This window comes from Emys orbicularis, chromosome 4 (assembly GCF_028017835.1).
Source record: "Emys orbicularis isolate rEmyOrb1 chromosome 4, rEmyOrb1.hap1, whole genome shotgun sequence".
NCBI lineage: Eukaryota > Metazoa > Chordata > Testudines > Emydidae > Emys > Emys orbicularis.
In genome coordinates this window covers 127,153,658-127,170,656 of record NC_088686.1, presented here as the reverse complement: position 1 = coordinate 127,170,656, position 16,999 = coordinate 127,153,658, and the positions used below count along the sequence as shown (strand labels likewise).

The following is a 16,999-nucleotide window of genomic DNA, read 5'->3' as shown; positions in this document are numbered from 1 at the left end:
CCCACTACAGAAAGGATGTGGACAAATTGGAAAGAGTCCAGCAGAGGGCAATGAAAATGATTAGGGGGCTGGGGCACTTGACTTATGAGGAGAGGCGAAGGTAACTGGGCTTATTTAGTCTAAAGAAGTGAAGAGTGAGGGGGGATTTGATATCAGCCTTCAACTACCTGAAGGGGGGTTCCAAAGAAGATGGAGCTAGGCTGTTCTCAGTGGTGACAGATGACAGAACAAGGAGCAATGGTCTCAAGTTGCATTGTGGGTGGTCTAGGTTGGATATTAGGAAACACTATTTCACTAGAAGGGTGGTAAAGTAATGGAATGGGTTACCCAGGGAAGTGGTGGAATCTCCATCCTTAGAGGTTTTTAAGGCCCAGCTTGACAAAGCCCTGGCTGGGATGATTTAGTTGGTGTTGGTCCTGCTTTGAGCAGGGGGTTGGACTAGATGACCTCCTGAGGTCTCTTCCAACCATAATCTATGATTCTATGTCAGCTGTTGGTTTTCCACTGGGTGGAATAAATTAGTGTATATATATAGAGAAACATTCTATTAAAAAGAAGTTGAGGTGGAGAGGGCAGAATTGTGGCTGACTGGATGGTGTACTTGAACTGTGCTTTTCCTATTTTTATTTTATCATTGTATTCTTTATTCGTATAGTGGTAACAGCTACAAGCCCCACCATGGGCCAGAGCCCCAATTTCAAAGGTGCTGTACAGACACAGAACAAAAAGACAGCCACTGCTCCAAAGAGCTTACAATCTAAGTAAAATGTAGTTAATGTTTGAGTCTTTTGAATGTTCACCATCACAGAATGATTCCCAGGGTATCCATTATTTATTAATTAGAAATTTAGTGTCTGAATAATCTTACCAATATGAACATTTAAAATAGAACCATTGCAGTCACTGAAAGAGGTTTGTCTGTATTCTGCATTCATGAAAAAACAAGGGGAATGTTCACTGATGAACTGAAAGCAAGACATAAATATTTTTTTAAAATCTCTCATGAATATAATCATTTTCCTCCTGGTTTGTATAACATAATTCTGCATGTCACCCTTTTGATTTCCCCTCTGACATCACTTTTCTGCTCCATAATTTTCTCATGGCACTTTTCACCTCCTCATTTCTTAGTGTGTAGATCAGCGGATTCAGCATTGGGGTGATAACGGTGTAGAACACAGCAACCATCTTGTCCTCTGATAAGTGGCTAGAAGGTCGGATGTAGGTGAACGTGCAAGGCCCAAAAAATAAAATCACTACAGCAATATGGGAGCCACAGGTGGAGAGAGCTTTACGACGCCCTTCAGAAGAATGTGTCCTTAAGGAGATTAAGATCACAATGTAGGATATAACCAAGAGAAGGAAACAACCCAAAGCAATCATCCCACTATTAGCAACAACTATGATGCCAACAACATAGGTGTCGGCACAAGCCAGTTGTAGCAAAGGGTGAACATCACAGAAATAATGGTCAATCTCATTGGGCCCACAGAAGGGTAACTGGGTGGTTATAAGAGTCTGTACCATGGAATGCACAAAGCCCCCTACCCATGAGGCCACCACCATCTGGCCACATACACGCCTGGTCATGATGGTTGTGTAGTGGAGGGGTTTGCAGATTGCAATGTAGCGATCGTAGGCCATCACCGTGAGGATGAAGATCTCAGTGCAACCAAAGAAATGGACTCCGAACAGCTGTGCTATGCAGCCAATGAAGGAGATTATTTTTTTCTCAGTGAGGAAGTCTGCAATCATTTTGGGGGCTGTGACAGAAGAGTAGCAGATGTCTACAAAGGATAGGTAACTCAGGAAGAAATACATGGGTGAGTTCAGATGCTGACTGCTAACTACAGTGAGAACAATGAGGAGGTTTCCAAGAACAATGCTTATATAGAAGCATAAAAACAGCACAAAACACATTTTCTGCAGCTTCTGATTCTGGGAGAGGCCCAAGAGGACAAATTCTGTCACATTGCTTATATTCGCCATGTGCTCTGGTTAGTGGTGGCTGAGTGATATAGAGCTAATTTACCTGCCAAAATAAAGGAATTATATCATTAACGTACATATATTGACTAATTATTACATTAATGTCAAGCTTTATTAACCCAAGAGGTAGATATTGACCAAGGTGAAGGTAAGATCAAGATTATCTAAACAAGCAAGCAATTTTTCTTTCCACTAAAATCAAGCTGTTCAGTTTTCACCAATGTCAGTAGGATTCTGACCAGACTGATGTGTCAAGGTGCTTGGATGGAGTGGGGGCAGGGAGAAGTCGTTAGAGTTCGATGAGGCCCACTCACCCTAAAAATCACTGCTTCACCCCTCTGTGGCTGAATGGTCATTTTAATGGAACTCAGGTTTTTCTGATTTTCACCCAAATCAAGTGAATAGTATCCGTTCATGCCTAGACCATTCCCTGAAATTTTGTAATTAATTGGATGTGGTTTTCAGAGCTTATTGCGTTACAGAACAACAAATTTTATTGAGTCATGTCTAGGGCCACTCTTTGCTCAGTCAACTATTTAACAATGTATTATTTTACTATGGTACTATGGGAGCCAAGTATCTGAACACCTCACAATTTTTAAGTTGCTTATCCTCACAACACCCCCAGGAGGTAGGGAAGTGATATCAACTCCCTTTTAGAAGATAGGGCCTGAAGCACAGAGACTTAGGGCTCGTCTCCACAGTGAGGTAATGAGCACATACAGGAGTGTGATTTTTAAAGAGCACTAATGTGTTACCCATTAGTTGGTCCATGTAGCAGCTGATTGTGTGCAATAACAGTTCCCTAGTGTACTTTCGCATATTGATTTGTTTAAGATCACACAGGGTATCTGTGATAGAGCACAAAACCAAACCCAACTTTTCTGGGTCACCAGCAAGTGGTCTAGCTACTGGGCCATCCTTCCGCATTGATGTAGCTTCAAGATCTGCCCCTCTAATTTTTGTAGGAGAGTTAATAAAAGTAACCTATGAGTTCAAACATCTCATGCGTGGGTCCAGTATTCAGTAAAATCAGTGGAAAGACTCCCATTGATTTCAATGGGCTTTGGAGCAGGAAATCAAGTTCTCTATGACAATGTTTGGAGGGTAGTTTAGACTATATGAACAAGAAATAACAGAGGCCAAATCATACACACACACACCCCAAGATTGATGGGTGAAGCATCCCACCCTTCCCTTATAGAAGAAGGTGTTAAGCTGTCTTTGCTGCATTGTTTCCCCTTTCTCTGCATACTTCAAGGGCTGGAATTCACGTAAGGGGAGGGGCTAAGGAGTGGGTAGGCCTACGTAGATAGAGTGAGGGATACAGATCATCTCCTCTTGGCTCAGCAGAGATTAGGTAGAAAGATTTATACAGGCTGGGGCTATGCTACCTGTTCTGCTGCCCCCATGCATTATAGAGAGGCCCCATCGAGGGATGCCCAGGGTCAGCCCTGGCCAGGGAGTGCATGTTTCCATGTGCACTTAATGGGAAATACAAGAGTGCTTGGATTTGGGGTGCACTTATTAGCATTTTTACAGAATGTAATTTCTCACCCTGACAACTGACCCTAGTACAGAATTCCAGAGAGAGAGGGCCAGAGCCCCAGCTGGTGTCAATCAGCTTTGCTACATGGAAGTCAATGGGGCAGAGCAATAGAGTTCCATAGAAAACAATGGGCCTAACTTCCAGCTGGTATAAATTGGCATTCCATTGACATCAAACTAGCTCCTTTGATTTACACCAGCTTTGGTTCTGGCCCATACTTTTTTGGCCTTGTGTTCCAAAATATTTTAAAATCTTCTAAGCCATAGGAAATATTCAACATATCCTTGAGGAAGAGTACCCCTCTGTTGTTATGGATGTATTTATTTATTTATTGCCTTCCTCACTCTATAGCTAGCAGTAGGCCTGCCTCCATCTAACAAACAAGTTAGTATAAAGAAATGACCATTGAGCCATTCATACTGCATGCACCAGTTCAATGTACAGAATCTGACCATTTGTGCATGCAAAAGAAGATCAGATAATTGCATGTACACATTGGTACTGATCTATGCAATCACTGCATCTGCACATATGGGTGTAGGCTTGGATAGCTCATCATTGCATGGGGCTTTGAAAAATGTCATTGTTTAATTATTTTAAATTTAGGAAATATTCATTTATGTCCAGCAGGAAGTGAACTGAGACCACCAATGCCTTTCATACAGACAAGTGAACAGACAGTTGGGGAGGGTGAAGTCAGCCATCTTACTCAAATCACTGTAGTTTTGGAAACAGTGTGTGGTTGGAGCAGGAAAACTGATGAAACGAAGATTCTGTTTTCAAGAACACACCTCTTATTAGTAACAGCAGGGGATTGAAACACAGGAAATAGAGGAGAGAAGGTGTTTTTTTTAAAGTGGGATTCTTTCAGAATGCCATGAGGGATCAGTGCTTCTTTCAAAATAATTGTTATGATCAGTGATGTACATGCTCGTTTCATTTCTGTTGCCATGCTCTAACTACAGCCTGCTTCTTATTACTTAATGCCTTTTGTTCAGGCCAGAATCCAGGGTGTCCTAGACATCAAAGAGCAAAATCCAGACCTTTCTTTGAGAAAGTGATCCCATCAGAGACACTTCTATCCTGATAAAGCTAATGCATCAATGAACAAGTTAAAGGGACAGCATCAAATTGATATGTAATCCACTAACAAACAAGTTCAATATAGACATAGACCCTGCCCCTGTGTTCCCAGCCATATGGGGAGGGGGGTATGATCATTTTCTCTTATTTTTTTAAAATGTTTTTCTCACCCCGCTTGCTGTGTGAAGAGACTCACACAGAAACATTGAGAGAAACTGACTAAGACCTTGTTTTCATTGGAAAGATTTAACAGTTATACAGATATAGATATAACCCACCCCACCCCCAGAGTGGACACTCCTAGTCCTTGTCTACATGCAAAAACTTGTGATGCTTTCACTATCCCAGTATAAAGTAGTACAATCCCCAGCGTGGATTCAGTTATACCAGTACAAGAGTGGCTATATCACTATAGCTTATGCAGGTAGGAGAATAGGCTATACCCTTATACACACATTTCTACTAGTATAACTAGTTCCACACGAGCTGTTATTCTAATATCACTATTTCAGTTTTCTTTAAAAAAAGAAACTTCATAGCTAAATGCATAGATTAATAGATTTTCAGGCCAGAAGGGACCACTGGATCATAAAGTCTGAATGCCTGTATAACGTAGACCTTTAAATTTCAGCCAGTTACCCCTTTATTGTGCCCAATAACTTGTGTTTAACTAAAAGCATATCCGACATCAAGACATGCGGAATTCACTGCTTCCCTTGGTTCAGTGGTTAATCACCCTCTGTTTAAAAAAAAATTGCATTTTATTTCTAATTTGCATTTGTCTGGCTTTTATTTCCAGACATTGGTTCTTGTCATGCCCGTCTCTGGTAGAGTAAAGAATCTTTTAGTACTTAATATTTGCTACCTGTGAAAGTACTTACACACTGATCACTGCACCTCTTGATCACTGTGACCCCTAAATCTTTTTTATAGTCACTGCTTTCCAGGAGACAGTCCCTCATTCTGTAGGTATGGCCAACATTCCTTGTTCCTAGATGTATGACCTTGCAGTAGTTATACAGGCAGAAAAACTGTTTAGACCAGGCCTTCTTCTGACATAAGTGTGACTTATTTGATTTAACTGAATCCCCTTCCCAAGTGATATAAGCAAAGACCAAAAAAGGCATGCTTATACCAGAATGAACATTTCTGCATTTGGGGTAATACTGGTATAACTATATCAATTTCAATCATTTAAGGATATACCTACATGGGAAAGTTTTGGGTAAGTCTTAATGCAGAAATTTTGGTCATGTCATAACTCAAATTTATTGATGTTAATGAACACTAGAATCCTGAATCTAGATGTTCTACAAACATTTGTTTCTGGTTGTGCTGCAGCCCAGGGTGAACCAAGACCAGGAGTAAATATTTGAAGAGCGTCTAGGTCAGCATTTACAATCATGTTACACAGCTCAAATTAACTGGAAATCAGTTAAATTTACAGCATGGCCAAAAATTCTCATCTAGACAAAGCCTACCTGGCCATGTGGCCATGCTGTAAATTGGGAAACACTGAAACTGACAATATACAAAAGTGCAGTCAGATGCAGAGTAACTAAACTGGGGAAATTCTTCCCCCCCCCCTGAAAAAAATATTAAATTACAGTGATGCTAGGTGCCCCTTGTAACAGTAGGTAGAACATTTTCAGATGTAAGTGTGAAGTTTACACAGCCTGTAGTGTAGATGTAGCCTAAGTGTGATTCTCCTGCTTATGTATACATTCTCACACTAGCTCTAGCATGAGTCTAAATAGTACAGCTGTGGTTGGACAGACAACGGCAGCACAGACACAACTGGGCTGTTCAGAGTACATACAACCTCCCCTGAAACCAGTGGGTATTTGGCATGGCTCAGCTGTGCCTTCACAGCTGCTACCCAGGCTACCACAACTAGACTGCTCTTTATACTTGTGCTAGCTTAATGAGAGCTGCTTGCGTACATGCACTTGAGCAGGGGAAATTATACCCCTATCTCATAGTACAGATGTAGCCTTAGGGTGTCCTTCAGATTTGAGGCAAAGGAATCAGTACTTTTTGTGGTGTGTTGATGGAGCTAGGTGCTGTACAGGGTCTTGATCCAGGACCAGGGCTCCTAGGCACTATGGAAACCACTACCACCAAGATTTTGGGCCCAGTTCATTCTTGCCCTGCACAATGGTCGCCCTTCACACCCACTTCGCACTGACGTAAGCGACTCTGGAAGATGCTGGCCAAGGAAGAATCAGGCTCAGAGCCTACAACCTTATGGCTGGCCAGAACCCAGTAGGAAATGAACTGGCATCCCAATCACACAAATAAATACTGTCCCCGTTGGCTGTTTGGGCAAAGAGGCTAAGAAACAAAATGGCCAAAGATACTGAACTTCTGTCTGATCTACAGATGGGGTGTTTTCAGGTAAAAAATAAGGCCTATTTTTGTTGATTGCCTTGAAGCTAGCCATTCTGCACACTGAGGACTTCAGTGTCCATGCCTATAAATCTAGTCCCTTTTCCTCAGAACTAAACTCAGTTAATTATACCAAAGCAGTTAGTAGAATACAAAGTGTTTTATCTCCTTGTCTGTCTCATCCACCTGTTGTGTCTTCCTTTTAGGGTATGTGTACACTGCAATCAAAGTTAAGCCTGCTGCACGTTTAGACATATCTGAGCTAGCTAGCTTGAAAAAACAATACACACCAAGGGTCTTGGGCAGGGCTGCAAAGCTCATGCTGCTGCTGCTCTGCTGTGTTATTTGAGAGTGTAAAAGCTAGCTCAGGCACATCTACATATGCTGCAATCACATCTGATTTCAGTGTACACACCCCCTTAGACTATAAGTCCTGCGGGGCAGGGACTATAGATTTCTGCAGCACTTGGGGCTCTAGCATGACTGTCCTCTGTCTAACACAATTAGAGCTGGACAAATTTTTTCAGCCAAAACTTTTTGGCCAAAAAAAAAAAAAGCAGATTCAGTGACACCAAAACATTTCACAAATTGGTGTTGGTGTTACTGAATTGTTTCAGCCAAAAAAGTTTTTAAAAATCTGAAAAAAACAGAATGTTTCAACATTTTCTAAAGTGAAATGTTTTGATTTTTCAGTTAAAGATGACATTTTGAAATTTCCTTCAGTTACATTAAACATAAAAGCATTCAAAAATGCTCAAAGTAAAAAAAAACATTCAGTTTGAATGTTTCATTTGACACAACATGAATTCTTTTCAAACTTTCACTTTGCCAAAAAATTCAGGAGTTGGTTTGACCCAAAGCTATATTTTTTAAAAAAATTCTTTTGAATTGCCAGCAATCCAAAAAAAATTATTTGCATGGTCCTAGTCACAATTTAACAATAAATAGCAGAATTTCCTGTCCACATGATTTCAGCAAGAGATAGGTTGGGGCAGGCAGACAGACTAGATTAAAATTTTAAAGAATATTTCCTTTGTTGTGCTTTCTACAGTTGTAGAAGAAAAAGCCAAACAAGCTATAAAACTTACCCTGCCTGTGTCTGCAGATTCCAGCAGTCTCCTGAGTGTTATTTGGTTTTTATCTCCCCAGCTTCTACCTGCTCCTGTGATAAAGTCTTTAAAGAATAAAACACGTAAAGCATGGGATGCTTTACACAGGGCTTCCTGTACTGTGGCATCAGAAAATCATTTCAGTAAAGGTCCCCTGATTTGTAAATTCCACAAAACCTGTCCTCAGTCATCCCATGCAAACTGTAATCTGTCACTCTACTTTATCAATGTGGTACCTAAGTGCTTTGTACCAAGATGAAGATGATGAACTGATTTACTGGACTAGACAGAAGACAACCCATGAATGCAAAGTGGTTTTCTTATCCAGGTATCTCAGAAAGCAGCAGAAGCCAGGTCTGACTTTCTGGGAAGAAAGTGATCTAAGTACCTGTCTCCATCTTGCACCCTGTAAAAATCTGTCTGGATCCTTGGGGAGGAAAAAATGTGTCTGTGTCCTGATTGCAAAGTTATAGCAGAAATCTTTAAAGTAAGTTAGGTACTGGTAGTAAGTCACTGACTTTGATAATGAGTTCCCAGAAGCATTTCAATATTTCCCCATCGGAAATAGCCGAAGGAGCAGCTGAAGTTTATATTGCATTGGACAAGTGTTTCTGGCAAATGTTTAATTAGTCCCTTTAGCTCTTTTCAGAGTCTCTCATTAAGTAGGACTGATAGATGTTAAGGCCAGCAGGAACCATTAGATCACCTAATCTGACCTCCTTAGCACTATAGGGTTTGGAGTCCAGTGCTAATAAGGTCCATTTATTATCTACTTCACTTATACTCTTATTTTTAACTTCAGGTATTCAAGTGAAAACAGGTGACAGAAATCTACAAGAAAAGCCAAAACAAGAGTTGCCCATCTCTAATGCATGCGCCAGGGGGCAGGCCATCACAGAAGCATTCTCACATGTCCTTTAACTAATGTAATAATAATGCATAGCTCTTATAGAGTGTGTCTCATCTGTAGGTCTCAAAGCACTTTACATTTTACAGGTGAGGAAACTGAGGCAGAGTGTTGCTCAGGGTTGCCCAGCAGGCCAGTGGCAGAATCAGCACAGAACCCAGGTCTCCTAAGTCCCAGTCCAGTGCACTAGTCCCTCAACCACACCCCCTGTCAATAAAAATATTGCCACATATTTTTTGACATATGCATTTGATCCAAACACAGCTGTACAAGTCCTTTACAGTAATAGACTCAAGGAGCTCAGTCTATTTGGCTTAACAAAGAAGGTTAAGGGTGACTTGATCACAGTCTGTAGGTACCTACATGGGGAACAAATATTCAATAATGGTCTCTTCAATCTAGCAGAGAAAGAATGATCCAAAGGTGGAAAGTTGAAACTAGACAAATTCAGACTGGAAATAAGGTGTGGTTTTTTTACAATGAGTGTAACAAACCACTGGAACAATTTACCAAGGGTCCTGGTGGATTCTCCACTGCTGGCAATTTTAAAATCAAGATTGGATGTTTTTCTGAAAGATCTGTTCTAGGAATGGTTTTGGGGAAGTTCTCTGGCCTGTGTGATCCAGGAGGTCAGACTAGATGGTCACAGTGGTTCCTTCTAGCCTTGGAATCTATGAATTATAGAGATGGTAGATTTGCTAAAAAAGCCCTCTTCAATCTAGAGGAGAAAGGCACAATAAGATCCAATAGCTGGAAGCTGAAGCTGGACAAATTCAAACTGGAAGGTACAATTTTTTAACAGAGACAGTACCACTGAACAAGCTAGCAAGCACAGTGGTGGATTTACCATATCTTGATGTCTTCAGATCAAGAGTGGATGCCTCTCTGGAAGATATGATTTAGTTAAACACAAGTTATTGGGCTCAGTTCGGGGGTAATGAGTGAAATTTAATGACCTATGATATACAGGAGGTCAAATTAATAGGCAGCAGATTTAAAAAACAAACAAAAGGAAGTACTTCTTGACGCAATGTAGTCAACCTGTGAAACTTGTTGCCAGGGGATGTTATGAAGGCCAAAAGTATAACTGGGTTCAAAACAGAATTAGTTAAGTTCATGCAGGATTGGTCCAATCAGTGACTATTAGCCAAGATGGTCAAGGAAGCAACCCCATGCTTTGGGCATCTAAGCCTCTGACTTCCAAAACCGGGGACTGACTAGGGGATGGATCACTCAATTGCCCTTTTCTGTTCAGTCCCTCTGAAGCATCTTGCACTGGCCACTGTCAAAAGACAGGATACTGGGCTAGATGAACCATGGGTGTGACCCAGTATGGCTGTTCTTAAATTAGATGATATAATGGTCCCTTCTGGCCTTGAAATCTATGCAAATAGTGTTTGTGTAAAAGAACTAGAGGAAAGCTGAGCCCATGCTAATGTTTTGCAATTCCTCTCAGAGACGTACTAATGCCTATTTTGCAGGGAGATCTTGGACCTGGTCCAGTTTGGGGGACTCTACCAGACATGTTCTTCATGTTATGCACAGATGACTTGCAATTGCTTGAATGATGTCAATTGCTAGAACCAGAAAGAGTAATTCAGAAAACACAGCAAACAGAAGGCATCCTTAATGAAAAACTATGATTTCATGATTCTTTCAAGGTCAGGCTGATCTCTCCACTGTGGGGAGAGGAAAATCAGGCCCACAGGGTTTCTATCCCTTTCCCAGAGAGGAAAAGGAAGCCAGCATGTGCTTATTCCTTGAATGGATAGCATGTTACTGCCAGCTGCTCTTTACCTCTGGCCCCATGCTACTTCCAGTTAGTTCTGCAGGCAGAGGAATCTCTGGTGCCCCCTGCTGCTGACTTCACATATCACAGGCAGCCGCTTAATGTTCAGATCTTTCTCCTTGGGCATACAGCTTGGCATACAAGCTTAATATGTTTCAGAGTAGCAGCAGTGTTAGTCTGTATCTGCAAAAAGAACAGGAGTACTTGTGGCACCTTAGACACTAACAATTTTATTTGAGCATAAGCTTTCCCACAAAAGCTTATGCTCAAATAAATGTGTTAGTCTCTAAGCTTAATATGCAGATCTTGGTCTCCTTGACAGACCAGGGAGTAATGGTCTCAAATTGCAGTGGGGGAGCTTTAGGTTGGATATGAGGAAAAACTTTCACTAGGAGGATGGTGAAGCACTGGAATGGGTTACCTAGGGAGGTGGTGGTATCTCTCTCCTTAGAGGTTTTTAAGGTCATGCTTGACAAAGCCCTGGCTGGGATGATTTAGTTGGGGATTGGTCCTGCTTTGAGCAGGGGGTTGGACTAGATGACCTCCTGAGGTCCCTTCCAACTCTGATATTCTATGATGCTACATAAGCAACAAAATGTTAGGTTTAGGTGAGGGCTAAGGGTTGAAGTTGGAGGTTAGGGCTAGAGCATCAGAAAGTTTCCTCAGCCTCCAGCATGAAATGGGAATTCTGTGGCCCCCATTTTAGTGGAAATCAGGCTGCTGAAGCCTTTCCCCCCAACCCCCATCCATCCTGCACCCCATTAGCTGGGCCCCTCACCCTCATTCTAGCCAGTCTCTCCAGCTAGGCCTCTTGCCCCCCACTGGGCAATGACCTGGAAGAAAACAAAAATCACTGATAAAGTTTATAGACAACAATTAATAACTTCAGTAAAGTTAAGATCAGCATCCTACCACTGTGAGAGCAATTCTAGGTAGGCTCATTTTAATAATGAGGCAACTAGTCAAAAAGGACCTAACAACAAAAGTAAGGAAATTAAAATCCTTAGAGCACCCATGGCAATGACTCAAGCAGCCATAATAGATTCCCAGAAGGTACTTATCCCCCAAACCACAAAACCAGAAGTGGGAAGGGAAAAAAAGAAACCACACACCTCCATGTGGCTGAATGGCAAAGCTCAAGAAATTAGCTGAGCCAAATAGGTATTCTTCAGAAAATGGAATTCTAATCCCCAGGAATCCAAGAGCACATTCACAACAGCACATAAAGTGTAAAATGGAATTAGGAGGGCCAAGAGGGAACTTGAAAAGAAAGTAGTCAAGGACCTAAAAGCCACCAACTGTATATTCTTTCATGCTGTTAGAAAGACTGTCAGAGAATCAGTGATATATGCAGTGTAGCCATGTCACTATCAGGATATTAGAGGGAATATCTTTCATTGGACCAACTTCTGTTGGTGAGAGATATGCTTTTGAGCTTGAAGAAGAGCTCTGTGGGACTCACAAGTTTCTCTTGCTCACTGTAATGGTGTGGAACCCACCTCTTGTGAGCACCCCCTTCTGGTCAGGTGTGTCTGCACTTCTCTCAGTTTACAGTGACTCCTTCTGGCCGTTTCTCATGACTCAGCCCTCCATCCAAGTCACTGTCTGTACAGAACACAATTCAAACAGACCCCTTCCAGGGTATTAAACCAACAAAGTCTTTAAGCACTCCTGGCCCTAGTAAGGGGCTGTACCCACAGTGCTTCCTCCCTGGAGACTCTTTTCCACTCTGGTCTGTTCTCACTCCAGCTTGGCCTCCTAACAGTTCAGATCTCCTTCTGGGGGTTTATGACTGTGCAGTTGTAGGACACTTCCCCTGTGGCCAGCCAGGAGCACCATCTGCATTCCTGTGGCTCCAACACAGAACTGACACTGGGCAGCAGGGCAGCTTCTTTTATGCTACCCTGCAACCCTCTGATTGGCTAGCCCCTTGAAGCCTCCCCATGATTGGGTGCTTTTCTGCAGCCGCTCTAGGCTGCTTGGAGGACTTAGCTCCCCTACTCCTTTTCTGTGACAGATATTAAAGGACTCAGGCTTCCAGCAGGGACCCCTTCACTGTCTATATCCTGAACTTGGGTATTGCTGATTTTGGCTTCCTCCTCTCCACAGCTGCTTTTCACATCATCAGTGTGGTTCAATATTTACATGTTTTAATGTAGCTCATTTTTACTTATGGATATCATTTAACATGTAGGCTCTGTTCCCATACAACACAAACCTGTATCTCCTGAGGACCATCAGCTCCAAGAGGTGTGTGTCCATCCTCTATCCTTTTTAGATACAACAAATCCTGCATTTTGTCAGGGGGTTAGATTAGATGACCCTTGCAGTTCCTTCTAGCCCCGTGGTTCTATGATTCCATGATTCTACCTCATCTACTGCAGATGCCGCCACCCAAAGCAATTGTCTGCCATTGTATGAGCCCTGCTGTGTGCACAGTGCAGATCCCACCAGGCCCCACCCCGGACACTGAACAGGCCCCACGAGGCCCCACTCAAAACACTGCACAGACCTCACCAGGCCCCTCAGACACTGCACAGGATTGTTCACAGGGGGCTGAGGGCAATTTGGACTCTTAATCTGATAAGAGGCCATATATCTAGGAACTGGTGACTCAGTACATTGTACTATTGCTCGGGATACAGGCCTGTGTGACTCCCCTGGGACCTCTGAATGGACCCGTATGCTAAATAAGGTTTTGTCCCTGCCTAGATCCAGGGTTGTGGAAGGGAACCAGGACATTGGACCTAGTGGGAGGCAACAGGCCTCTCTGATACATGACTTGGGATTAGAGATCCATCTAACATAGGGTGACCAGATGAGAGGAAGAAAATATCGGGACACGGGGTGGGGGGTGGGGGTCCGCCGGCGGAGCCATAAAAAAAAACGAGTGCTGCTGGCGGAGCAAAAAAAAAAAAAAAAAAACTGCCGGCAGAGCCAAATATCGAGACAAATTTTTATCGGGACGTCTGGTCACCCTAATCTAACAAAACTCAGGGTGTCCCCGCCACAAAGGAATCAATAAAGAACCTGGCCTGAGTTGTAGGCAATAAGATCTACGGTTTGGTGATCTTGGGCAGAGGTTGATATTCTACGATATCCAAGGTAACAAGAATCCAACTCAGCCTGTTATATAAAATTGTCTGTGAAACCAGCAAATGTTGGAGACAAATAGCCTGGCACAAACTGGATTGTTAAATTAAAGGGCACCTGGTAAATCACAGGTTGGCATGGAAATGAGGTGATGGGTTCTAGAAATGGGAATGTTTATACACGATATCTCCAAGATGTGTTTTGACTGGTTAATGCTAATGGAATACAATTGCCACCCCCTCATAGACTTCATTTATCGGGGGGAGGGTATGTAAATAGCTACAGTGGGGGTGGGCAGAAAAGAGTGAGCTTTGCCATCATGGTTGCCACCCCCACTGTCTCCTGAGACCCCCAGGACCCACCTTGACACCACAAGGCCTTTGTCATCCTGAGCCCGAAAGGCATCCTGACTACACCAAGCCAGAGAGCAGGAACCAGATGCTATCGCCCCCTCCATTGGCTTCTGCTAAATCCTGGACAACACCGGGGACCTGAGTCTGGGGTTCCTGCTGTTACCTGTTTCCTTTGGTGTCATTTTCTCTGTCCTATCCCTTTCCTTGTGCCTTTTTAACCAGATTCTGGCTGAATTGCCAAGACAACTCCACCTTTTGCAAAAGTGCTGTGAGCTGGTGACCAGAAAGGCAGCTACACTGGTATAAGTAAGCCATTTCTCTTAGTGACCGATCAGACTGTGGGGTGGGAGCTGTGTTTCTCCAGTAGGGAGGCTGCAAGTGAACATAAGCACCAGAGACAATAGATTCATTTATATCTTTTCTGTTCTATTCTGTTCTTTCCCATTTTGTGTGGCTGTGCCTTGTTTTGTATGAAAGGAAACAGGATTGAACTTCAACAACAAAACAAGCAAAGTTCTGGAGCAGCTATACTAACTTTTTCTCTCTTCTCTGAAAAGGAGGAAGGATACCACCTTTAACATTATCACCAAAAAAACCCTGTCAAACCTGGGTTTCCCCTATAAAAGACTATATAGCTAAAGGTAAAGGGAATATGAGGTCAGGATACAATGAAAGTCTGAGTAAATACTTTCCATTTTAAATGCTTTAACAGTTTTCCCCCTTCTTTTTCTGTGCCTTTAATAAAAGGCTAAAAAAATTGTTAATGGTGGTAGTTACAATGGGCATCGCCAGCGATAACTTGATAAGAAACACCAGACCACACTGAGCCGTTTGACTAACAGTGAACAAGAGTTTCAATAACATCTCCTTGTTGGGCCCAAGGAGACCCCCTAACAAAACAGTGGAGTTTACTCATCCTTCACATTTAATACAGTTCAAGGAAGGAGGTCAGATTCAGCCAGTTGTCATGGTTAGAGGGCTAGCTGTACCTTTGACCCCTTTTCAGTCTCATCCTGTCCCATCACTCCTCACAGCTTGCAACCCCTCCATTTTCCCTCTCAGATACCGCCCGTAATCTATAGCTCCTCTCTTTACCAACCATGTTTCCTCAACTCATCCAACTAGGTTTGGCACCTGCAAGAGACTTCCTTTCAGGAGCTGTGACCCATTTGTAAATGCAGAGACTCAGAACAGCTTCTTCAATACAAAGTATTTATCCTTAGGTACACAACAACCAGGGAGAAGAGGGTTAAAGGGCCTTCACACCTATGTGTCATCTAAAGCTTAGCATTGCCCTCAAGGCTTAGGCAAGCCAAATACATCCCAAGGAACACCCCACTGCTGGGGACTGGGTAGCCATCTGCTTCCTTGCAATCATTGCCTTCCCCTTGAACTCAGGGCCTCAGGCCTTTTATCTACCCAAGAGTGCTTTGTTTGATGTTACTTACCTGAAGTCTTTAATCGCCTTCCCCTCTCCCCTGTCCCAAGCCAGGGATGATGGTCCCAGCATGGTCAGAGACAACATTTCAAAGACATTGACACCTATGTTGTCTGTTATCAGTGACTGGGTTATCTGAAGCCCTTATCTGCCTTTCCATGGATGGACATGGGGTGGGGGAGGGGAGGGAGCTCCATCAGGAGATAATCCTTAGAACCTATGTAACAAACAGCATAATAAAAATCAGATATGCAGAGGTACACAAAATAGTCATAAATATATATACAGGTCACTCCTGCATTCTTCACATCAATACAAGAAGGGCTGTGTGCCTTATTTTTGTGTTTTATTTGTGTCATTGGAATGTCAGTTAATGATACTGCCAAGAATGACCTTGAGCAGATCACTGCAGACTACGTGGCTGAGGGAACTGGGATTGTTTAGTCTGCAGAAGAGAAGAATGAGGGGGGATTTGATAGCTGCTTTCAACTACCTGAAAGGGGTTTCCAAAGAGGATGGATCTAGACTGTTCTCAGTGGTACCAGATGACAGAACAAGGAGTAATGGTCTCAAGTTGCAGTGGGGGAGGTTTAGGTTGGATACTAGGGGGGAAAAATTCACTAGGAGGGTGGTGAAGCACTGGAATGGGTTACCTGGGGAGGTGGTGGAATCTCCTTCCTTAGAAGTTTTTAAGGTCAGGCTTGACAAAGCCCTGGCTGGGATGATTTAGTTGGGGATTGGTCCTGCTTTGAGAAGGGGGTTGGATTAGATGAGCTCCTGCGGTCCCTTCCAACCCTGGTATTTTATGATTCTATGATACATGGCTGTTCTCTCTGTCTCTCTCAACCCCACTCTTCAATTCCCACCCAACATTTCTTACTCCTGCCGTTCTCTGCACATACATGGCTAACAGCCCCAGCCATGTTCTCTTTCTCCCTTTCTATTCCTCTCTTCATTGCTCTCTGTCTCCCTAACTCTGTCAGTCTAGCTCTCCAGGCTGGTCTGTACACCTCACTCATCTTCTGTGTCTCTCTCTGTCCCTAGTGTCCCCCATGGCCATTATCCCCGTTGGAGGGAGTAATTGCAAATGCTCCCCTAAGCAGGAGAGCAAAGAGGAGATGGCTCTCAGGAGGCGATGGCTGTCTCCTCTTTTCCCATAATTTGCAGAAGTGCAAATGTTTATTGGTTCATCCACTGGAACAGTGGACATGGGGTTGCAGGCGAAACAATACCAGATCCTTCTCCCTCTCCTCATAAGTCATGTTCTCCAGCCCCCTAATCATTTTTGTTGTTCTCCACTG

At 43.0% G+C, this 16,999-nt stretch overlaps 1 protein-coding gene across 1 annotated transcript; it reads right to left on the bottom strand.

Annotated features, from left to right (window-relative positions):
- Nucleotides 1-1,050: 1,050 nt before the first annotated feature.
- LOC135877056 (olfactory receptor 4S2-like) lies at nucleotides 1,051-1,989 on the bottom strand. Its single transcript, XM_065402396.1, has one exon. It carries the CDS (start codon nucleotides 1,987-1,989, stop codon nucleotides 1,051-1,053), a length of 939 nt encoding a protein of 312 aa, XP_065258468.1.
- Nucleotides 1,990-16,999: the final 15,010 nt, after the last annotated feature.